This window comes from Ophidiomyces ophidiicola (assembly GCF_022830035.1).
Source record: "Ophidiomyces ophidiicola strain CBS 122913 chromosome Unknown scaffold_38, whole genome shotgun sequence".
In the NCBI taxonomy this organism is placed as follows: Eukaryota; Fungi; Ascomycota; class Eurotiomycetes; order Onygenales; family Onygenaceae; genus Ophidiomyces; species Ophidiomyces ophidiicola.
Window position 1 is genome coordinate 25,484 of NW_026054678.1, and position 23,618 is coordinate 49,101.

Below are 23,618 nucleotides of genomic sequence, written 5' to 3' on the forward strand. Positions count from 1 at the left end.
TTATATTATGTAGCCCTATTATATATCCCTGTTCGTTAGGTCTCACAGAGATAGTATAGTTTTAAGTGCATTGAAAAAAGCCCCGAGGCAAAACCCTGGGCAGTAGTTATCTATTAAAATATTAAGAACTTAATGGCCCTGAAACATAAAAAAGCCTTGTCGTAGGTATGTTATGCATGTACTTTAGCTAGACTAGAAAAGTGCCACCAACGCCATTCAAAAATGCCCATAAAATGTATAATTAAAAAAAAAAGCGTCGGTCAGGTCTTCTTTCTAGTCATAATTTTCAAATCCAAAGGTATCAGGTTTCTCCGGGGGCCAGGAACATCGATTTTTGAAAGGGTCTTTCGGCAAACAGGGCAGTTTCCACGTAATTGTTTTCCATTCTCATAGGAGAGTCTCTCCTCGCCGAAACGAAGGGTATCGATGATGCACTTGTGGCAGAACAGGTGGCCTGAAGATAAGCCGAATTTAAGATAATTGAAAGATATTCTATACCAACAGACCTAGCTTACCACAAATCGTAACCGTAGCATCCACCAGAACATCCATACACACGGGGCACTTATAAGAGACCAGTAATGATCTGGTATTATCATTCGCCGAACGGCGACACTTGTCAGGACCTCCCTGCGGTTTAGGTGGTGACTGTGCAAACGTAGCGACATCGTCCGCCTCCGTTAGATCGATAGGGTTGATGTTCTCCATTTCTTGACTATGACTATTCGGATGTACTATCGAAGCAAAATTCGAAGGCCCAGCTGCAGCTCCACTATTTAGCCTCCTTTTTTTGTAATCATGGCCGTCTCCTGAAACGTGCAGCGGCGGCTCATTGGGAGGAAGGATAGCCCGAGATTCATGGCCAGAAGGGGAGGAACCCAGAGTTGTAAGATCAATATAAGAATTTTGGGGCATGAGCGCGTTGTATAAAGTAAAATGGAGCCGAGAGCAGAAGTTTTGAGGAACTCGTGTAGAGAATCAACTGGCATGGAAACGTTGTGGAATTGGTATGGAGCTTATCTGGCACGTGATAAATATTTTGCCGTCTTATCTAATCTGTATTATCGATAAGATAAGAAATACATCATGTGCCTAGTTAACTAACTAGTTCTGACCGGGACACCTGGCTTACATAACTAACTAGAACAATGCTCAATGTCTTTTGGTTGGCATGCAGCATTTTGAAGAAAGGTCCAATGTACACCATGGTCTAATTATTATCAAGAATGCTGGCCTTTATTGCCAGCGCGCCAAGAGCTCATTTGAGGCCATATTTTCGCCAACAGCTATTCTCTTCGCCTTTTGCTTTTGGCGCAGCGCCGCTTCACCGTTACTATGCAGGCTCGACAGCGGTGGCGGATGCTACGGTTGGAAAGAAGGTTACTTTAGCAGGTAGGCAACAAAATGCTGTAGTATGGAGCGCTAGCATCTGATAATATATTCTCAAGTCCCATCAACCGCGCGATTTAACGAGATTGGAGTTCAGCAGTTAAGCAGCCATGTCCATTCCCAAGTATTTCTTCGCCCTCCGACGCCTCCAGATCCCGAGCTAGTCACTCTCTCAAAAGATCATCTTTCTCGCCATGAGCTACTTGGAAAGGCTCAAGATGCCTCAGAACCCATTGGATTTGACCTCCCATCCTTACAAGGCGAGACCCTTGATGAGCATTTTTATAAGCTTGGAATGGATGCCTCTGCACCGTACTTGGATTTTGCAAAAGATTACTCTAAGATTAATCTCCCGACTGCTCCTCGACAATGGGTCGGCAGGAGTGGATGGACGAAATACAATGCCGATGGAACCACAGAACAGGTTCTCTTCCCCAGCGAGGACATGTTGACTTTTGATACAGAGGTTATGTGGAAGCAGAATCCGTTTCCAGTTATGGCATGCGCCGCGAGCTCAACGGCGTGGTATGCATGGCTTTCTCCATGGCTTCTTGGACAGTCGGAAAATCCACGACATCTGATTCCACTAGGAGATCCTTCCCGTTCAAGGATCATTGTTGGGCACAATATCGGTTACGACAGGGCTAGGGTTCTGGAGGAGTATGATCTAACACAATCTCGTAATTTTTTTCTTGACACAATGTCTCTTCATGTAGCAGTTAATGGCATGTGCTCCCAACAAAGACCAACTTGGATGCGACACAAGAAAAACCGTGACCTCAGAGATAAACTGGCCCAAAAATCACATTCCCATCAACTTGCAGAGACGTTGGAGAGTAACATGATTAGTGAAGAAGAGGAGGAGCTATGGGTGGGAAGGAGTTCCATCAATTCGCTTCGAGATGTCGCCAAATTTCATTGCAATATTACTATCGACAAAGCACAGCGAGACCATTTTGGTGAACTTGATAGAGATGGAATCCGTGAGCGTCTGGACGAGCTACTCGATTATTGTGCTGCTGATGTCTCGATTACGCACCGCGTTTATCGAAAGGTATTTCCAAACTTTCTTGAGACCTGCCCTCATCCGGTAAGCTTTGGGGCTTTACGACATCTCTCAAATGTTATCCTACCTGTAAACGAATCCTGGGCGGAATATATCAAGACAGCCGAAGAAACATATCACACTCGTTTAAATGATGTTCAGAAAAGGTTAGAAGAGCTTTGCCAGCAAGCTGTCGATGTTAAAGATAAGCCTGAAATTTATAATATAGATCCCTGGTTACGACAACTCGACTGGTCTGGCCAGGAGATCAGAATGGTTAAAGGCAAGAAGAAGGGTGATCCTCCTCGTCCAGCTGCACGTCAGAAAATGCCAGGCATGCCAAAATGGTATAAGGATCTTTTTCCAACTAGTACTTCGCCGATGAATTTGACCGTGCGTACACGTATCGCTCCGATATTGCTAAAACTTTCTTGGGATGGGTATCCCCTTGTTTGGTCTGATAAATATGGGTGGACATTTCAGGTCCCAAAGGGAGATATTCATAAGTACAAGTACCAGGCTGTTGTACAATGCGACATGGCCGAAGAGAAAATCGAGACTCTAAAAAGTGACAGGAGTCATGTATACTATAAGCTTCCTCATAAGGACGGGCCGGAGGCACGGTGTGTTAGCCCCTTGGCAAAAGGCTACCTAGCTTACTTTGAAGGCGGGAAGCTATCATCTCAGTTTGCACTGGCTAAAGAGGCATTGGAAATGAATGCTTCTTGCTCATACTGGATAAGTGCAAGAAGCCGAATTATGTCTCAAATGGTGGTATACGAGGAAGATGTACGAAAGTTATCAGGAAGTCAAGCTCAGCAAACAAAGTCATCACTAGGGTTTATTTTACCTCAAATCATTCCAATGGGAACAATTACGCGCAGGGCTGTTGAGAATACGTGGCTTACTGCCAGCAACGCAAAAGCGAATCGCGTCGGCTCAGAGCTAAAGGCGATGGTCAAAGCTCCTCCAGGCTATGTTTTTGTTGGTGCTGATGTCGATTCAGAAGAACTCTGGATTGCCAGCCTTGTTGGCGATGCGCAGTTTCAAATTCACGGTGGAAATGCGATTGGTTTCATGACTCTCGAAGGTACCAAAGCCGCCGGCACAGACCTGCACTCGAAAACCGCAAAAATCCTAAGAATATCTAGAAATAATGCGAAAGTCTTCAACTACGGCCGAATCTATGGCGCTGGGCTTAAATTTGCAGCCACACTCCTACGGCAATTCAACCCCTCAATTTCAGAAGAAGAAACAAGAAAAATTGCAGCCAATCTCTACAAAGAAACAAAAGGTACGCGAACGACTCGCAAACTTCTAACTGACTCTCCGTTTTGGAGAGGTGGAACGGAGTCATTCGTCTTCAATAAACTCGAAGAATTTGCGGACCAAGAACGGCCTAGGACACCAGTATTAGGTGCTGGGATTACGCAGGCATTGATGCGACGCTTCATTAACAAGGGAAGCTTTATGACCTCACGTATCAACTGGGCAATTCAATCTTCGGGCGTCGACTATCTTCACCTACTCATTGTGTCTATGGATTTTCTTATTCGCCGATTCAACCTGAATGCTCGCCTAGCAATCAGCGTCCATGACGAAATACGCTACCTCGTCAAAGAGGAAGACAAGTATAAGGCTGCCATGGCGTTGCAAGTTGCAAATGTTTGGACTCGTGCTATATTTTCACAGCAGATGGGCATTGACGATTTGCCTCAGTCATGTGCATATTTCTCGGCTGTTGATGTCGATCACGTACTAAGAAAAGAAGTCGATATGGACTGCGTCACTCCATCACATTTAGATAAAATTCCCCCAGGGGAATCAGTTGACATCATTCAGCTACTTGAGAAAGGCGAGAAAGCTTTTCTAGATCCCTCCACTGCTCCTCTTATCCCCCCAACGCCCGAGAAATATCCATACACCCCACGAAAGAGTATAATGTCCTCTCTTGAAGGTTCCAAAGATTATTCCTATATAAAAGCTCAGATTGCCAGTGATGAAAAGGAATTACGTGAAATTATCAAGGGTGCCATGAAATCCAGTTCTATCACCCTCGAAGCAAAGAAGACCTCGGTGTCGTCGACTAAGAAGCGGGTATCAAACCACCCTACCTACGCCGAGCAATGTGCTATTTTGATGGAGGTGGAACCTAAACTCCTTGGGCTCAAGACACCAACCACGTTCGCAAAGGCGCCTCGATTTCCAGCCAACCGATACGGATACGGAGGGAAAGCCAAACCTTCTCCACGCCTATAAGAAGGTTTTGTATTTCAGCTTACATTCTCATTGTAACACTATCTGTTTAGGATTTTATTTCCCTGCTTCCTTCTACAGTCATCTATCTATCTATTTATTTTTTAATCCTAGCTCCGGGTTCGAGGGGTTTGACGGCTCATTCGCTGGAGCTGGAAGGCCTCGTGTGATATATGTGCCCCTTTAATTACTATGTGCTGTGAAGATTTAGCACTTTGTATAATAGTATAGTTTGGGGGGTTGTCTCGGTTCTGCCAGAAAGTATTAGGTATATTCATTGTAAAGAGATACCTAGCAGACGTTTCAAATTCAACATCTAACTAGTTAGTCGATTTTGAACGGCCTCCAGCTCAAGCAAGGTATGTACATCTTCCAACGATCTATCTCCAACTCTTGTACCGCGTACGGAGTACTCCGTACGATTTGATAACAATTGACTTCCCAAGACTGCCCAGAAAACTAGTTTATGAGCTAGTTAGCTAAGTAGCGATTGATGGCCTTTTGGTTTTCATTCCTTCGGCCACTGTTCGGCCTAACCAGGTCCACAACCGTGTAGAGAACTAGACTGCAAGGGCCGTTATAGTTACCAGAAGCCATTCTCGTACCTCGTTATGATCGGCGCGAGTCTCGACCATGCCCTCTAAAAACGCCGGCGCAGTTCGGGATGTCGAAGCGCAATTATCGACAGAATCACAGGGGGGAAACACCTTGTCATCTAGTGAGGGTGCTCGAAATACCGACGTTTCATCGACACGATCTCCTGCCTCACTAAAAAGGCGACTCAAGCGCTCGAATACAGCGCATTCCTACTATCCAGATGCTCCTCCAGGCTGCACCAGCTGGCGAGCAGGAGAGGAGCCTGGTCTCGATCCTTCTGAGCCGACTTTTCCCCCATACCGCACTTCGGGAGAGACCCTGCTGCCGGAATCGGGCAACAAGAAATGCGATATTACTGTCGTTGACTATTCTCTCGATAAAATTCGTGTCCATTGGTTAAATAATGAGACGCTGGCTAATTTCCTTGAAACCGAAAAAGAGCCATGGGTCGTTTGTCGCTGGATCAACGTCAATGGACTGAGCTGGGACGTCGTTAGATTGCTGGCAACGCATAAGCGACTTCACAAGCTTGCGATCGAGGATTTGGTACACTCAATTGATCGGACGAAAGCGGACTGGTACACAGATCATACATTTGTCCTGCTGGAAATGCAAAAGTTGATACAACTGAGGGACGGGGACGAGGAATCGGAAACCGAGAGTGACGGAGAAGAAGAGGAGGAGGCTCGCCAGCAGGCTTCGCGCAAGAGGAAACGCAATCGCGGTGGAAGAAGAAGCGTGTTAAAAGATGCTTTAATCGACTGGCTGACCCCAGCTTTCGAGAAACGGCGACTCAAGCAGAGCACAAGCAACACCGGAATGCAGCCCCGTTCCGTTCGTACCCTTCAACGGTTCAGGGATGGTCCGAACGAAGAAAGAGTCCAGTTCATGGAACGACACGCCGTCCTTGCATCAAGAGGGCTCGGTGTGGCCCTCGAACAGGTTTCTATTATCCTGCATGCGGACAATACAGTAACCTCCTTTTTCGAGGCCAGCGGTGACGATATAGAAGGCCCGATAGTTCAACGTTTACAGTCACCAGGAACGATTCTTCGCGAGTCCTGCGACGCGAGCATGGTCCTACAGGCCATCATTGACGCCATTGCTGATCTTGCCATTCCCGTTACAAGAGCCTACCAGGACGTAATGGGAGAAATAGAGCTTGACGTCCTTACCGACCCAGACATACATCTATCTACGGCTCTATACATTCTATCTTCTGAAATATCTGTGCTTCGGAATGCCATCCAACCTATTACCAATGTAATCAATTCCTTACGAGACCATAGTTCTGATTTAGATGTCCAGAATGTCTCCTCTAGTGCGTCTCCCCAAAAGCAAACCAGTTGGAATTCCATACATCCAGATGTAGAGGGCGTTAGAATGGCCTCAAAAGTGACTATCAGCCCACTGTGTCAAACGTACTTAGGGGATGTCTTAGATTCTTGCATCACAGTCACCAGTCGATATGATCAAATGCGACGTCTAGCAGCAAACATGGTTGAACTGGTTTTTAATACCATTGGTAAGTGCCCCAAATAAGATGAATATTGATATTTCCAGGATTTAAATGTTTTCTACTTTTAGGTGCATATCAAAATGAGAGCATGACACAATTGACTTTGGTGACTTGCATGTTCCTCCCCCTTACATTTCTTACAGTGAGTTCTGGACCATTGTTGGGGCAAGAACAGATTATGGTCTAACATGGTGCTATGAGGGTTATTTTGGAATGAATTTTTCTCCATTTCCAGCTGTTCAAAACAACAGTGACAAGTAAGACTGCCTAGTTGTTCTTCAATGTGAATACTGACTGTTTTATTCCAGATTTTTCTGGGGTATTGCCGTCCCATTCGTGTTTATTACCCTTTTATTTTTGATGTAAGTATTCACTGATGCTTTCTGTCCATTACCCACCTTTGCTAATCAACATGGTGTTAGGCGTGAGATGATAAGGCGATGGTTGCTGAAAATAGCGCAGAAGAGATTAATTCTAAGCTCAAGACGGCGGCGCAAGGATCGATAGATATGTCAGGCTGCCTTTATTGCTAGGCCAGTGAATATGCCAATACTATAATTGAAACAGTAAGATGTTGGAGATTTGCTGCAATACCGTGAAGCGCATATCCGACGTATAGTAAAGTACTATCGGATACTATGGGATACATCATGTCATGTTGATGCTCGCAAAATACTTGTTCAAATCAAAAAACTTTCCGCCGGAATGCCCAATATGACTTCCAGGGTAATCTCCAGTCCGACAAGAGATGTTCTGGTTTAAATATGTCAAAATCGACTTTTTGTAACCTATCCAGCCAAAGCTGTGTAGGAACGGCTGGCATAAGGACGCCGAAACCTCGTTCAACTTCGTGAAGTTGCATACTTAGTTTCAGCCCTTCTGGGTGATCGCCCGATTTCAGCTGCTCAGGATATTCGTGGCCTTCCTCTCCCTGATGTTCGAAATCGTGTCCAACATCCTCACCTGCACGAAGATTCTTGAGCATTTGTCGAGCAGTAATCAGGTGATCACTTGCACGCGTAGCTATAGTGAAAATAGCATCCCGGAGTCCCGGTGCATCTGCGCCAAGTCTGAACACATCTTCCTCCTTTACCCCTGATTGAGCCATCACATCTAACGGAAGTGTAATATGGCCTTGGTGAGTGCCTGTAGCTTTGCTGCCCGTACCATCTTGATTTGAATGATGATTTGGAGGGCGAGGAAACGCAACTAACGGCAATCCACGGAGAACAGATGAGATTCCAGCCGCCTTTCCAATATGAGACGCTAAATGATCCGCAGTTAAAGATGAAAGAGGAAGCGCGCTGAGTGTCAAATAAAGAAGCGTCGAGTATGTATTCTCGGCGTACTTTTCTAGAGAAGCAAGGGTTGTGTAGGGGGTGTTGGTAACATGCTGTTCTCGAGCCTTTATCAATCGCATTAGCCATCCTTTGTTAATTTTCACCTTCCCTTTAGTTCTAACATCGAGGTCAGAAAGGGCATTGGCGAGAAACAAAGCGACCGGCTCTTTTGGGGGTGTTCCAGCGAGTGTTTTGGTAATAGTCTCCCGCCAGAATTGGAGGCGCATGAGGCCGATCGTAGGATTGGATGTGCTATCGGGTATTAAAGACAGAGACACATTCAAGGCACGCAGGGCAAGATATAAATGAAGGGTATGCTGAGGGATAAATGTGCTCAGGGTATACGACGGCCGGTCGTATTTTCTAGAGTGTCGGAATATCAGCAATTAGGTGCATTATAAAATAAAAGGGACACGCACTGGAGTAGAGCTACACAGTATTTCTTTGCGGACTCAAGTTCTGCTCTGGAGCTCTCAGCCGCTACTCCCAGCGATAGAGATGAAGAAAAGGGCTGACATCGCGACTTGCTAACTAGTAATGTACGAATTCGAGACTGCCTAAGCATGCAGCGAAAACAAGTTCTGTTTGGGTGGAAGGTCATTGCTACGCGTTTCTGAGTTATTGGAACACCAATGGCTCGGCCCAAATTGCCAGGAGAAGCATACATATCAAGCGGAGAAAACGGCTTCACAATTAATGGCAATTAGAGCTTCAATAACCTAATTACGGAGTAACCGCTAAGTTTCCTAACATGTGGTTGGCGGAAATCGGGAATTTGATATTCCGACGTCGCGTCGCGTCACGGGTAATATGATGGACATTGCCAGGCTGAAAGTGCATTTGCCCCCCTCTTCATCGCCATGAATTCAGAAGATATAGATCAGAGGCCCGCAAAAAAGAGACGCTTTTTCTTTGAAGATAATGAAGACGATCATGAACAGAAAATTACTGAAGATATCTCGGCAGAGTTGCCAGACGCAAGCGCGTCTTCCCGCTCCCTGGTTGGCCCTGCAGACACAGAGCTTGGACAAAGCACTTGCACCTCTACTGTGAACGTACCACGCCTGGATTCAGAGAGAAACATTCAGAATGGATTCGACGTTGCATTTTTCACCAGCTTGGTTGGTGAAGAACTATCAGCTGAAAGTATTGAGACAGTCAGAAAAATGGCCCAGAGCGATATGGAAAGAGCCGTTAATATATATTTCGATGGGTCATGGAAAAATAGAACAGACGGCCCCGAAATAATGACTCCAAGCCTGCAGTCCTCAGATGCCCAGGATGGAACACCCGCTACTTCACCAAATTGCTCTGCGACATCACTCGATACGGACAACCTTCTCCGAAGTTCGCCAAAGGCGAGGTACGTTGGTGGCTTTGGAGTTGGTGGCTGGGCCACTCGTTCTGGCTCAAACCTAATAAGACACGGGGAGGAAGTTTCTATTGAACGAAGTAAAGTACGGGCTTTACTTAAGCCTGGGAGAGGCGGCCGCAACACTTATCGTTCGGCTAATGGGAGAGGAGATATAATCACAAGATTTACGAACCAGCGGGGCGATGAGATTGGACGATTGCCACGAGAGACTGCAGAATGGGTCTCGACTTTAATTGACCAGAAAGTTTGCATATTTGTTGGCGTTTGTGTGTATGCTCCAGACCAGGTTCGAGTCAACGACACCATATACCTTCAAATAAAATGTTTCATACTAAGGAAAGCTTTTGGAAAAATGGTTCTATCTACGCCAGAAGACCAGACTCCACGTTTGTTCGAACAACAAGAGACGACAGACGAAAAGGCGCTGCGTTTACGACAGGTGGCTCTTGTAACCCTTTTCAACGAAATAAATCTGCAGCCCACCTCGATCAGCGAGACAACCTCCCGTCAGAAAAAAGAAGGGCTGCTCAGGGCTGCTGAAATAGCAGAGCAACGAGGTTCTAAAAACAATTCGTCTACAAATGGGAAAGGGGACTCTTCGGACGGAGAGGAAGGAGAACAATTAAACGAAAATCAACTCGATACTCTATATCGCAAGGCTCAACAGTTTGACTTCAATATGCCCGAGGCCACGCCCGGAGAGAAGTTTGCCCTGGAGCTTCGAAAATACCAAAAGCAAGCGTTACATTGGATGTTGAGCAAAGAGAAGGAGGCCAAGTCTACCAGAGAGAGATCGATGCATCCACTTTGGGAAGAGTATACATGGCCTATAAAAGATGTGAATGACCAACCAGTACCTCAAGTTCGCAATCGTGAAAAGTTTTATGTCAACCCTTATTCAGGAGAATTAAGTTTGGATTTCCCTGTTCAGGAACAGCACTGCCTCGGGGGGATTCTTGCAGACGAGATGGGATTAGGTAAGACAATTGAGGTGATGAGCTTGATCCATTCCAACTCGCCTAACCCAGCCATGTTGCAACGCGGATCCAATTCATCAACTCCGGATGCTCTTCCCCCCCCTACTAAAGCTTCTTCGCATGTTTGGGCAGCGCCTTATACAACACTCGTTGTTGCTCCAACCTCGTTACTCTCTCAGTGGGAGAGTGAAGCTATCAAGGCGTCGAAGCATGGGTCAGTAAGGGTATTTGTTTATCATGGAACAGAGAAGTTAGCCGATCTGAGAACCCTTGGCTCCAATCATATCTCGGCAGGATCCATCAATATCGTCATTACCAGTTATGGTGTTGTTCGCTCTGAATATTTTCAAATGGTTTCCGCGCGCAATCGTGACATCCTCAGTCGTATAGGTCTATTCTCAATCGAATTCTTCCGTGTTGTTCTTGATGAAGCACATTACATTAAAAATCGCGCATCGAAAACTTCTCGAGCATGTTGTGAGCTCAAGTCAGTCCACAGGTGGGTGCTGACCGGAACGCCCATTGTTAATCGACTCGAGGATCTTTTCAGTCTAGTGAGGTTTCTGAATGTTGAACCTTGGTGCAATTTTTCTTTCTGGAGAACTTTCATTACGATTCCCTTTGAATCAAAAGACTATGTTCGAGCTCTCAATGTTGTACAGACTGTGCTAGAGCCGCTTGTGCTTCGACGGACGAAATCAATGAAAACTCCTGATGGCGAACCGCTAGTACCATTACCCTCAAAAACAATCACCGTTGAGCAGGTAGAACTTTCTGATCAGGAACGAGATATTTACGACATAATTTTCACTCGTGCAAAACGTACATTCAATGATAACGTTGCTGCTGGTACACTTTTGAAATCTTATACTACAATTTTTGCCCAACTCCTCCGCCTACGCCAAACTTGCTGCCATCCTATCTTAACTAGAAATCAGAACATTGTTGACGAAGAAGAGGATGCCGCTGTCGCTGCCGAAGATGCGAATATTTTGCGGGATGATATGGATCTTCAAGAGCTGATTGACCGGTTTACCGCTTCAACTAGATCTACAAGTAATGAGGAACAACAAGACCCAACAGCGAAATTTACAACACACGCATTAAGACAAATTCAGACCGAGTCATCTGGCGAATGCCCTATCTGTTCAGAAGAGCCAATGATTGACCCTGCGGTTACTAAGTGCTGGCACAGCGCGTGCAAAAAATGTTTGGAGGCGTATATCCAGCATCAGAGTGACAAAGGAGAAAAGCCTCGATGCTTCTCTTGCCGGGAAACCTTAAGTATTAGAGATGTGTTTGAAATTGTCAGACATAAATCTCCCAGACAATCACCCGTGATGGGTAGTTTAAACGATAGCTCTCCAACACCTCGCATCTCTTTGCGACGGGTACATCCACTTTCGCCCTCTGCTCGTACCTCTGCCAAGATTCACGCACTTGTCACCCACCTATCTAGCCTACCTAAGAACTGTAAAGCAGTGGTTTTCTCTCAGTTTACCTCGTTCCTGGACTTAATTGGCGCCCAACTATCGCGCGACGGGGTTGAACATCTCCGTTTTGATGGAACTATGGCGCAAAAGGCCCGAAAGACCGTGCTAAGTCAATTTAACCGTGCACCCGATATTTTTGCTGACGATGACGAGGAAGAAGAGGACAAGAACGGCCTTGATCTTAGCCCTACCCGCAAATTATGCTCGGGATCTGACTCCATGGTATCAAACCCCAACGTTCTCTTAATCAGTCTCCGAGCCGGTGGGGTTGGTCTTAATTTAACTACCGCAAATTACGTTTACATGATGGACCCCTGGTGGAGTTTTGCTGTTGAAGCACAGGCTATCGATCGGGTGCATAGGATGGGTCAATTGAAAGACGTGAAAGTAATCAGATTTGTCGTTAAGAATAGTATTGAAGAGAGAATGTTGAGAGTTCAAGAGAGAAAAATGATGATTGCGGGATCATTGGGCCTAAGAGTAGGTGACACCGGAGATGACGCAAGAAGAAAAGAGAGGATCGATGAATTGAAGCTGCTGTTTGAATGATACCCGGATACTCCCATGCGAAGTGTCCTTGTTATTTCGATACTTATATTGTGCCCAAGCCTCATAATAGAGTCGCCGCTGGGCGTTGGGAATAGACTACAGAGCTCTTCTTCTTGACGTTATTGGTATTTACATATATACATACATCCATCGACACATAAGCAATTTCTTGGAAGACATGAACCCATTTCTCTGTACGGCCCTGAGGTATGAGACATGCATTTGGAACCTTGGAAACCCATTCTAACCTCCACAAGCCAAAGAGCACAAGGCCTCGGCTACTTGTGCTTAGCAAGATGCAACTTTTCCTTTGCTTTAGTCAAAGATATCCCAGACTTATGGCTCCCCGTCCAGAGTCCACCGTGGTGGTCCTCGACTCGCTCTTTTTGCTGCTCAGATTTCATGGCATTCCAGTTTGGATCTCTTTTCTGCTGCTCTTCGAGAAGGCCTTGATCTGAATTAGCATTGATCTATACTTTTTGAAACAAGGGATGCTGGCATACGCTCTGCTTCCTTTCCAGCTCCAGGCTCTGAAGCATCAAAATTCCCTCCTTCCGCGGCGAAGCCAGTGGTGCGGATTATTTTTTCTTCTCCTACGCGTTGAGTATTTTCAGGCTCATCTACGGCCTTCGGTCTCGTCTGTTCTTGTGGTGCATTGGCGGGTAGACCTGTCTTTGAGTGCATATTGGGTTTGTCCTTGGAAAGTGATTCCGGCTCTAAACCCGAGGCAGACTTGCTCGATTCTTTGCTGCTTGACTGGCCACCCGCATGTGGGCGATTTGATTCATTCTCCAGGATGTTTTGAGTGCGGGATTGGTTGTGGTGCGTTTCTTCAAGCTGGGGTGCAGTCATTACAGGTTGGCCTAATGATCCCTGGTCGACACCAGGCGCTGCGTTGCCTAGGCTTGAAACGCCCTGGCTTTGGGGCATGCCCTCCGTATTCATTTCTATCAAATCCAGAAAATCAGTATTAATGACCATAGATACCCGAGATTGTAAGTTCAATTATTCATACGTGGTACGTTTCCCTCATCATACACGCCTGAAGCTGTCCCGCGACTTTGTTTTCCAGAAATCGACTCTTGTCCATGGAGGTTGCCGGTATCATATGGGTCCGAAGCTGTGCCTTCGCCTTGGACGCCTGAAACAGGCTCTTCATCGGAGCTGCGAGCCTGTGTTTCCCCAAAAATCACCTTTTCCGCTGTTTGATATGCTGTCTTCACGGCGTCCATGGTTACAGTTCAATTGGATAGTTGAGTAGTTATGTTCTGGAGCCAGAGATGTTCAAAAAGAATAATAAATAGATAATGTAAAGGGCTATGAGCTACATTATATAGCGTCACCCCCTCTGTCTCTGCGAAAACCTGCTAGATTCCAAGTTTGCTATTCCGTATTTCGCTGAATGACGCTAGAGGCCTTTCCCAAGGGTGACGTCATTTCTCCATAACTATGTAACTACTGGCACCCATCTACTGCTAGTTCGGACGTCAACATGTGTTTATAACAAGGACCTTGATATAATATTAGTTATATTATAAGGCGTTCAGCATGTATCTACGGAGTACATACATGATGCATCTTTACATAATAATGGCTATTGAACTTGGTTTGGACCCCGTTTTTGCAACATATCATGCCCTGTACGGAGTACCTGTTTCGTGACGGCCAACTGTCATTGTCAAGCTTTGGTAATTCCTTATCAATATAGTAGCTATCTAGTCAAATATTTCGAAAATAACACCTCTATGTCGCAGTCCAACATATCGCTGTCTATGTCGTAAATGAAGCTCGAGATGTTATCACAATTGACTACTACTCAACTCCATCGGAAACTTGGGCACCCTAGAGAATCATTACTGACAGGTTTATTCTCACTCGACCAGACGGCAAACACCTGTGTGTCTGGTGACCGAATGTATGTGTGTCTACGTCATATACAAACAACCCAGGTCTTAAGACCTCCACCTTGGAAACATCCCCGTCCGGCTCACCACATCTTTGAATAAGCTTCTTCTAGAACAGCTCTACGGAGTACGAATAACACGGATAGCCACGGCTTGAATCCGTCACTCCACTTGACAATCAACTAGGGGCTCGTGCTCGTGACGTTGCTCATAGCGTGCGCCTCTTTCGTTGGACACATAATGTGACAGGCCTCCTCTACCAGGAGTGGAGATTTTCTTCTCTGATTTAGCGAATCTTTTATACCACCTCTAGCCGATCAAGATTACCTGAGAACTTTGCCACTGCTAATTTCCCCCAAAGATCGCTCTTTATCCCAAGAATCCCTCTCATTCGTGGTTGATATTTGGTCCCTGGACTGTGTTATATGGGGAATCTTTGGGCTACGGCTACTCTTTGATACCCGGATCCTCACTGATGATTGAATGGTGGCTGAGCATCTCGACTGCCTTAGCCTTCTAGGATCTGAACTGAGGGAGCGTTGGGAAGGTCGTGAGGTGGGGAGCGGTTTGATAAATCTAAGAGTATTAAATTTACAAAACGACCTCCCATCTTGAATGCCTCCAGAAACCCAATTCGATCTTGGAATGACCAACTCGAGGAATCAGGAAAATATCAAAGGTGTAGGGAAGATGAAAGAGCTGATTTCTTTTCTGTGTTGAGACCAATGTTACAGCTTATACCTTGAGAACAAGACAGCGTATAACTACACATGAAAAAACCTAACACCTCCCATGGTCTTTGTTCTGTCTAGGGCGGTACCTTTAGCCAGGCGGTTGAATTTTCTGCGATAGCTATCGAACTTGGCGACATGAGCATTGGATAGCTCAAAATGCCAGCAAGCAGGCAATATTATTATGTATGTACCAAGTGAAAGGAAATACAAAAAGTAGAAGGGCCTTCCTATCATTTCAAGTTTTCCATCCCATTCAAACTTGATCTTCAAGCCCGCCTACAGTACTCAAGAAATAAACGGTCAAAAAAGTAAATCAATCATCACTCATTGCCATGCCGCGAAAATGAATAATAACAGAGAAACAACCAAAATAAACCCCAAGGCATGTCAAGCAATGCATGTTTTATGTATAAAAAGGCCAGAAACCTTTTATAAGCCAAGGTAAGGAATTTGGGAGTGGAAGCGAGGTGGCGTTTTATGGACAATTTATAGGTTCCATATTTTCTCACGACACTGTATCTGCATTTTTGTTCAAAGGATTGTTGGGGTCGTAGCTCAAAGCTTTGACTATTCCCAAGCCTTTAGTTCGACCCTCACGGAAAAGGATCCGATCACCAATAGATAAGAACTCCGGTCGCTGAATGAACCTGAAAGCAACTAACGCTCGGTCGCCAGTACGAATGAAGTCACGATCTAGATCAATGATTGCGCACGTTTGGCTTACCGCTCCCACATGAAGCATTGCTTGATACTTCGGTTTGATGGTTGTCGCATGTGAAAGGATGAGGACTTCAAACGATCAGCAGGGATGGCTATTACGAATGAAGCAAACGAGACAGGGTAGCCCTACCTTCCGCAACGAACTCACGATATACCTTTGGCGGTTTTTCCAATTTGGGTAAAACCACCATGCCCTTGCGCACCTCTTTTCTTCTCACACCTTTGAGTGCAAATGAGCCACTCTGACCAGCGGCACACGCATGAACTGGCAGACGCTTGCGTTCAATCGATTTGATTGTTGTTTGACGAAACTGGCCAAGGGAATCAGGGCCAACAAGTACGGCATCGCCTGTGTGTACCACTCCGGATTTAACAACGCCAGAGACCACAGTACCCACAAACGGGACCGAAAATGTATCATTCACAAGAAACTCAAAAGGGGCGTCAGGGTTATAGTGGCCATGGTGCGGAAGGATATTCAAGAAAGTCCGAACTAGATCGAGGGATTCTCCAGTGACATTAGATACTTGGAATATAGGGCAAATGCGTTGATTAGCAAATTGGGTTGCGGTGTTGACCGTCTCCTCTATGGATTTTATAAAGACGGGTATCTTTCGGGCTCCAGGAGACTTCAAAATCCTGGTAAGCTGGTTTATGGTTTGCTGGAGAATCTGAGGAGGGCAAATGTCGATTTTCGTGATGACAACCATAACAGGGACATTCAGAGATAGAGCGATTCCCAAATGCTCTTTACTCATACCTATTAACCCATTATTTGCTGCTACCATGAGTAGGCAATAATTGGGGCTGCTGCTCAGCATTCCAAAAACAGTGGTCCGTAGGTACCGCTCATGCCCAGCTAAATCAGTGAACGAGATCACCTTAGCTGATTGTTTGCCAATCTCCTCCCAAGATTGCTTGCGTTGCTGCCCACGTCCCACAATCCGACCAAGAGTATCAAATCCCATTATTTCCATGCCCACGGAGCTGGTTCGACCACTTTCAATCTCATGTTTGTGGCGAAAAAGGTTTACTCTTGCCCTCCCACGACCGTCATCTAGCTTTCCTTTGACAAGAACACCTAAAAGCGTACTTTTTCCGGCGTCGACGTTCCCAACAACGGCTATTCTTGTCTCGATCACATCCTCTATGGTCGCAGCATTTTGTCGAATGAGAATTTTACCATAAGCACATTTGATGCGCTCGTTTTTTGTTTCCGCTTCAGCCACATCGCCAACATTGTAAGTGAGTAGTACAGAACAATCAGCCTGGTTTAGCTGCGCGGCATGGCGTAGGCGATCTAGGGCGAAGTCCCATTGTTCCTTGTTAAATTCCATCCACTCTCCATTATCTTCCTGCCCGAGGTCAAAAATAGTTTCTCCCTGTCCTTCCTCGAGGCGGGCTTTGACTACCGCGGCCAGCCGAGGTACCTTATCTTCCGCCTTCGAGGTATTGCTGTCATCGACGAGCAGGTCTTTTAACCTGACCGGAGGATCAGCTTGCGATAAGCCTAGCTGGTCGAGAATATCAAGCTCCGGATGTTCCTCAGCTACAGCTGTAGAACGGGTAGCGGTAGAATAGCCACTGTCACTAGGCGCAACGGAGGTATCGCGAACTGGATTTCGACCGTACCGGTTCGCCTGCTCTTTCTCGACGTACTCCGCGAACTCGCTCAATGACTTCCTATAGTTAGAGAAAAGCTGCACAGTGCAGTGGCAGCACTAGGTATGACATACTAGTTCGCCCCTCCGCCTCTCTTCCGGGGTCTGCTTTAGTACTCTGTTGCTCATCCTGTGAACATGGGTTGGTGTTGCGCAAGATACCCACAGGTTTTAATTTCGTAATCGAGTTATCATTTCCTTTGGCTTATGATAATAATAACAATACGTTATAAATATGGATGGGGTTAATTGATACACGATGCTAAGATATGGAGGTAGGAGTCAGACAGGCGTTGGGGTGGACGGCCCTATAGGGGCGCGGGAGCTTAGTTAAATAACTAGTCACTAGGTAGCTAGTTTGTTTGATGCGGCTCGGCGGGCAACTATGACTCTACTCTTTCCCATCGGAGACCAAATGCGGAGAGAGGCGAATTCACGCCGCACAATATTGAGTCATAGAGGCCCGGAATTATTTTGATACGGGGCTAGTTAGCCGAGCAATGCATTGACTATGATAGCTATTCTACTCTCTACTGGAGAGGGGGTTCCGGTGGCTACATGGGTATAAGTCCAAACTCCGTCTCTTAAAGTAACATTTCCATCCACGGACCCCGTGGTAGAGCTTTCGTTGCCTTGACAAATAATCCACATGTGCACCCAGGTATTCCACAGGTAAATTTCACAACCCATGTTCACAGAGAAGATTGCGGCGAAATGAGGACAACAGAATCTCCTAGATTCATTTAGTAACAGGGTATTGTAAGGGTTAAACGGCTTATACCTCGGACAAATAACATTTCCTCTTGACGCTTGATTGTCTGCTGCAGCATTAGTTCGCGATCACCCAAAATCAAGGGAATATTTTTCTACCTTGATAATTTCTTGTTCATTTTCATCTTCATCCACGATGTAGATTGTCTCCTCGACTTCACCAAGAACAAGGTTGCAATGACTGTCATATGCCTAAAAAAAGAGTCAGGGCAGGGCACTCTGGGTTGCTAAAAGTGAAAACAGACATGTAAGCGACCTCTAAGCTCTCTGTCTCCTCGTAGCTTCACAAAAACTATTTCATCGAGCGATAACCGGACCAAGTCGAGAGGTTCGGAGACGGATGTCGCAGGTCCATCATCGCCATCTGCCATGATGGCGGTGCTAGGTCAAAAAGAAACAAGACTTGTGGACGGCTGTAGCTAGAGCATCGCCTCCTGTATTGTAGAATAGCGAAAGCAAAGCCAGACGATAGAACCGGCGCAGGCTATCATGATCGATCGCGAACGCGCGGGCAACCTTAAACAAGAGGTGCTCCGAAAGCGGTTTAGCTCGAGAACGGGCAATCTGCAACTAATTTGACTTCAAGATGAATTGCAACGCATCTTCACGACCGCAAAACACAGGGCTCGCCCGCAGCCAGAGAAGGTTTGCCGATGTTGTTTTGGTGATCAGAGGCTGGCCTTCGGTTCGCTCGGGGGTTCATTTGCAGTTTACTTTACTGTGTCGTGCCTCCGAGCAATCGTGAATGTGGGGGATTGGGCTTTTCGGCGAGACAGCCGGGTCTCAAATTTGCCCGTCCTGCCTGTGGGGAATTGCTCGTCGGAATGCTCACAGTCGCTCCCCAAGACAGCCACCGGAGGCAGTGCGATCGGTTGCTACTTTTACTCGGCGGTCATCAACTCGGCGCAAACGCCCACAGCATCTAAGATGGAGCGTTGGGGTTCGGAGATTAATCCACGCAACCATGGTCGCGAGACTGCCTGTGAACGAGACGTTGAATTCGGTGCACTTTCCGCTAGATCCCACGATGGGAAGCAGTGATGGATATCAGTCCGTGGATGACAGTCAATCCCAAGGTAATGATCCGCAGCAGGTCGATATTGACGAAATGCTTGCCGAAGCTCAACCTAGGAGAATATTCACCAGTCTCCTACGCTCTCCCGAATTACAGCAAATCATATCTGAACTACCTGCAACCACATTTGCCGAAGTCCTGCAACTCTTTTCGCCTGAATACTTTATCGAGCCCAACAAGGAGATACAGTCCCATCTACACCCAACTATTGCCTTTAAAAACCGTGTTCTACCACTCACTATTCTGATGGCTCGTTTTGCAGAAACTCTTCGCATGATCGTCGAACGAAGACGTAGTGCCGGTTTTACTATAGGGCTAGCCGAGTATACCCACCTGCTGTCCTGCTATGCTTCTATGGGGCATGGTGAGATGGCGGATAAAATATGGGAAGAAATGGTCGCACATCGGATTGAACCTAATGTCCAATGTTATAATTATCTCATGGAGGCAAAGGCCTGGAATCGTTGCTACACAGCAAAGGAAAACCACAGGCTTCGGTCTACCCGCTGGATATACGAGAAACGTCGCTGGTGGCCCAGCAACCCCGGCTATCAAGGTTATAAAACAGGCGAAGATGGGGTCAGGGATGAGGTCCATCAACTATTTAACTCGATGATCGAGAATGGGCTAAATCCCAACGAAGCAACTTTCCTTCACATCATGACGGCAGCTAGCCGAGAGTGGGACATCGGGGCGGTCAAAAACACCCTACGAACGGTATGGGGAGTTGATGTTGATCTACTTGACAACGACCAGAACGATCATCCTCAAGTTGTAGTTTATGCTACCTCGTCACCTCTTCATCCTTCTCCCCGCCTCCTATACACCGTTGCACACATTTTTGGGTCTAACAACGATTTTGCCACGGCTTTGAAGTTGGTAGATTTTATTTCCCAGAGTTATAGCATACCGGTTCCTCAATACGTTTGGCAGGAATTACTTCAATGGTCTTTTATCCTTTCGCTTGAGAGATTCGGGCCAAAGGCCGAGGAAAATATGATCGGCAAGATTCCACGCGATTCACCTCTCAAGCTATTCGAAGTATGCACGTCGACGCCCTATAACACACCCCCTACTTTTAAAATGCATGATATGATTACGAAAGTTGGCTGGATAAGACAGTCAAAAAATCGCACCTTTCAAAACATGCATGCTGGTCGCCAATTATTCCTGACGACATTAAGGAAACGAAACCAATTATTTCAAGAGTTAATAATAATGCACAAAAAACTAGCTTTTTCGAAAGAGAGAAGCGACTCTTTGCAGCACTCAAGTGCTGACGATGACATATTCAAGAGCTTTTCACCCCATGATGAAGACTACAAATTACCGAAACCCGCTTTCGAATATCACCTAACTCACCTTTACCCTTCTATTACATATCCAGGCGCTTACTGGGAACTTTACGACTCTCTCAAACTACTCAATATCAGAGTTGCGCGCGAAGCTTTGTATATTCAGCGATGGATACGATTAGTATTCTCGCGACGAAAATGGACAGGTACAAAAGAACGTTGGGAAAGACAGGAACTTCCAGACTTCATCGCGGAGTGGCGTGAATTTCTTCCGTACCGGGTTTTTTATCACATCAAGTCCGGTGCTATTGAATTTGAACCCGGTAGTTTCTGGCCGGAGGGCCATCGGTGGGATCTTGCAAGCTTTGTGCTACCTCTCTGGGATTCAGAGGAAAGGGTGCTTCGAGCTCTCATGACTGAGAGCGAATTTAAAGAGCTGTTTGATAATAGCCCAGCTACGGGCGATTACCAGTTAGAAGAGGGTTAGCTCCTATTCTATCCCCACATATGTACCACTACTCCCTCGAATTGCTCGAACTGATGGGCTCCCTTGCCGATACGGCCTGGCGTACAAACCCCCCTAATGGTGTCATTTTCTAGTTTTTTGTGCTGTATATACTATTTAGAATGAAACCAACTATGGTTTCTCTACGGAGTACTGCAATATGTAATACTTGAAAAAAGCAGGCACACTATTCATTTAGAAACCCATCTACTAATCCCGGAAAGCCATGTTGATCATGAGTAAGAACGTTCACTGATGAGGCATAAATCCCCTCATTCTCACCTTCATGCCTAAAAGAATGTTGAAGGGTCTACTCCTGTATATATACAAAACCCGTACAACCCAATGCAAAGTAAAAAGAGATGCAAGGGCTCGCCTGCTGAGAGTATGCAAAAATATCATGAGAAGGTATTGGCCACAAAAATGCTCACAGAAAAGACTATTATGTGATGGGAAAGAATGGGTTATTGCCTTTGAGCTCTTAGTCGAAAATACTTGCTTCTTTTAAAGCTGGGATAATGCTTAAGAGTTCGGCGAGGTTGCAGGACATGTAAAATCCTATGACTTACATGGTCTCTCTTTTTAGATCATTAACAATCATATACCGCCCAATGGTGATCCAGCCCCAACGAAACCACACCATCTGACTTTTGTGGGCCTGTACCATTGCCTTCCAACCTGAAAGCCACTGGTTGATGTTACTGACGAAAAGCAGGCGATTGGGCGGCATATTATCCCCATCCGCCCCCTTATCATCTTCTCCGATTAGTAGGCTTCCAATGGCATTCAGCATCATGCTGATGGGCGCGTCAAAAACACCGATATACTTTCGAACAAAGCTTGTGGAGGTCAGGGTATATAGGCTGACGGGGCAGGCGTAGTCTTTCTTTCCTTTCATGAGGATTTCGAGGAATGATCTGGCACCGTGATACAGAGATCGATGATTCGGGTGATTACTCACACCGGTGTTATCAAAGGTAAGAAGTATGTCGATGCTAGCGGCTGGGGGAGAAGATGCGCGGCCGTTGCTGTGGGTCGAACCGTTACGGCGCTTGGTAGGAGGGTTTGAATCGTCATCTGTAGAAACCTCGGGGGCGAATGCGGAGGCTAGGAGGGATCCAATGGCTGTGGCCGACCAGTCGGCGGTCATGCTGTCAGGAAATCGGGATGGGTCATCTAACACGAATACGTCGGATGCGTTGCGTAGTCCAAGGTGGATTGCACTTTTCTGGAGTTCCTTCTTTCGAATATGGCCGAGACCGTCGGCATCACCTATTGCGATGGGCTGTCAGTGCTGTTTTGCGCGGATGTAGACAGGCACGCGAGCTGGGGTATCGCGAGCCTGGGGAGGAAGCGGTGAGGTGCGCAGAGACAAGATCACCGCCATTTGACACATACCGGAGCTCAAGCAGAGGATCTTGACATGATTACCAAGCTCTGGTTTCGTCAAGGCCAAGAGTGTAGGCGCAAAAAACATTGCCTCATCGTCCGGGTGGGCAATCAAGAGGCATATGCGCTTGTCCTCGAGTACGGGAAATTTATTAGCAAAGGGCGACGAAGGACCAGTGCTCAATATCATCCAAAAAGCAAAGAAAAGCACCGGGAGCAGCGCAACGGAGATAAAGGTAGCTATTGAAACCATTGTCGCCAGTGCTCCCTAGAGCAAAGTCCTTCGAGGGGATCGAGCCACCACCCCGTTGCGCCAACGTCGGAGGATTAGCTAGTGGAGATAACGGCCTATAGAGGGCACGAGCTTCATGAACAGGTAACTCTGTGGTGGACTAAGAGACGGCCTCAAAACGGCAGCTTTGGAGGTGAATATATACTGAGGGCCTTGGTGACGAGGGCGATCGGCATTGGGGGGGAGCTTGCTCGTATGGCGAATTTGATGCAAACACGAGTCCGAGACGCTCAGGCGATCATTCGGCCGGAACGACGGCTGCGAGGATTCAGTATGGCGAGCAGTGGTGGAAACGTGGCAGAGGTAGAAAAGCGACAGCGAAGAGTAGCGAAAGTGCCAGCGCGACGTTAAGCCTTCAAGCGCGTTAGCTCCGTGTGGTTTGATGCCACCCCTCTACACTGGTGAGCCAACAGACGGGCGGGCCATCCCTCCTCGCCGGCGATGCGCTCTCCACGGCGAGTGTTATGTACGGGTGATGACGAGCTGGCCTTGTCTGCAGAATGAAGGTGTTTCTTGAGTGGCTGTTCGCCGCTGTTGCACCACGAATGCTTCAGACGACATGCTTGCGCCCAATTGAAGCCAAACTCCACGCATGAATGACCGATTGGGGTGAATGAGTGACCGAGGTGTGAAGAAACACAGCCAGGCAATGCAAGTAGTATGTAGTTGCTCTTGGCCTGCTGTGTTTGCTCTCAGGGATGGGCGGCTGGTTCACTGCGACCGCCGACCGTC

General features: G+C 46.6%; 10 protein-coding genes across 10 annotated transcripts; 4 read left to right on the top strand and 6 right to left on the bottom strand.

Moving 5' to 3' along the window:
• Positions 1-260: 260 nt before the first annotated feature.
• LOZ57_006236 (uncharacterized protein) lies at positions 261-915 on the bottom strand (the record flags this gene model as incomplete). Its single annotated transcript, XM_049255256.1, has 2 exons — positions 261-454; positions 516-915. The coding sequence occupies 2 exons, from the start codon at positions 913-915 to the stop codon at positions 261-263; spliced, it is 594 nt and encodes a 197-aa protein (XP_049105725.1).
• A 311-nt stretch (positions 916-1,226) lies between these two features.
• MIP1 (DNA-directed DNA polymerase gamma mip1) lies at positions 1,227-4,693 on the top strand (the record flags this gene model as incomplete). The annotated part of the gene is made up of 2 exons (XM_049255257.1): positions 1,227-1,392; positions 1,449-4,693. The coding sequence occupies 2 exons, from the start codon at positions 1,227-1,229 to the stop codon at positions 4,691-4,693; spliced, it is 3,411 nt and encodes a 1,136-aa protein (XP_049105726.1).
• A 630-nt stretch (positions 4,694-5,323) lies between these two features.
• Positions 5,324-7,313, top strand: LOZ57_006238 (uncharacterized protein; the record flags this gene model as incomplete). The annotated part of the gene is made up of 5 exons (XM_049255258.1): positions 5,324-6,812; positions 6,875-6,948; positions 7,008-7,063; positions 7,115-7,168; positions 7,229-7,313. The coding sequence occupies 5 exons, from the start codon at positions 5,324-5,326 to the stop codon at positions 7,311-7,313; spliced, it is 1,758 nt and encodes a 585-aa protein (XP_049105727.1).
• A 178-nt stretch (positions 7,314-7,491) lies between these two features.
• On the bottom strand, positions 7,492-8,747 carry LOZ57_006239 (uncharacterized protein; the record flags this gene model as incomplete). Its single annotated transcript, XM_049255259.1, has 2 exons — positions 7,492-8,509; positions 8,566-8,747. 2 exons carry the CDS (start codon positions 8,745-8,747, stop codon positions 7,492-7,494), a joined length of 1,200 nt encoding a protein of 399 aa, XP_049105728.1.
• A 259-nt stretch (positions 8,748-9,006) lies between these two features.
• RAD5 (DNA helicase rad5) lies at positions 9,007-12,540 on the top strand (the record flags this gene model as incomplete). The annotated part of the gene is made up of 1 exon (XM_049255260.1): positions 9,007-12,540. The coding sequence occupies one exon, from the start codon at positions 9,007-9,009 to the stop codon at positions 12,538-12,540; it is 3,534 nt and encodes a 1,177-aa protein (XP_049105729.1).
• A 278-nt stretch (positions 12,541-12,818) lies between these two features.
• LOZ57_006241 (uncharacterized protein) lies at positions 12,819-13,772 on the bottom strand (the record flags this gene model as incomplete). The annotated part of the gene is made up of 3 exons (XM_049255261.1): positions 12,819-12,988; positions 13,044-13,487; positions 13,556-13,772. 3 exons carry the CDS (start codon positions 13,770-13,772, stop codon positions 12,819-12,821), a joined length of 831 nt encoding a protein of 276 aa, XP_049105730.1.
• A 1,911-nt stretch (positions 13,773-15,683) lies between these two features.
• On the bottom strand, positions 15,684-17,688 carry LOZ57_006242 (uncharacterized protein; the record flags this gene model as incomplete). The annotated part of the gene is made up of 3 exons (XM_049255262.1): positions 15,684-15,967; positions 16,029-17,577; positions 17,635-17,688. 3 exons carry the CDS (start codon positions 17,686-17,688, stop codon positions 15,684-15,686), a joined length of 1,887 nt encoding a protein of 628 aa, XP_049105731.1.
• Positions 17,689-18,251: 563 nt separating this feature from the next.
• Positions 18,252-18,701, bottom strand: LSM3 (U4/U6-U5 snRNP complex subunit lsm3; the record flags this gene model as incomplete). Its single annotated transcript, XM_049255263.1, has 4 exons — positions 18,252-18,292; positions 18,341-18,377; positions 18,430-18,522; positions 18,576-18,701. 4 exons carry the CDS (start codon positions 18,699-18,701, stop codon positions 18,252-18,254), a joined length of 297 nt encoding a protein of 98 aa, XP_049105732.1.
• A 593-nt stretch (positions 18,702-19,294) lies between these two features.
• Positions 19,295-21,187, top strand: LOZ57_006244 (uncharacterized protein; the record flags this gene model as incomplete). The annotated part of the gene is made up of 1 exon (XM_049255264.1): positions 19,295-21,187. The coding sequence occupies one exon, from the start codon at positions 19,295-19,297 to the stop codon at positions 21,185-21,187; it is 1,893 nt and encodes a 630-aa protein (XP_049105733.1).
• A 583-nt stretch (positions 21,188-21,770) lies between these two features.
• GPI12 (N-acetylglucosaminyl-phosphatidylinositol de-N-acetylase) lies at positions 21,771-22,847 on the bottom strand (the record flags this gene model as incomplete). The annotated part of the gene is made up of 2 exons (XM_049255265.1): positions 21,771-22,477; positions 22,604-22,847. The coding sequence occupies 2 exons, from the start codon at positions 22,845-22,847 to the stop codon at positions 21,771-21,773; spliced, it is 951 nt and encodes a 316-aa protein (XP_049105734.1).
• Positions 22,848-23,618: the final 771 nt, after the last annotated feature.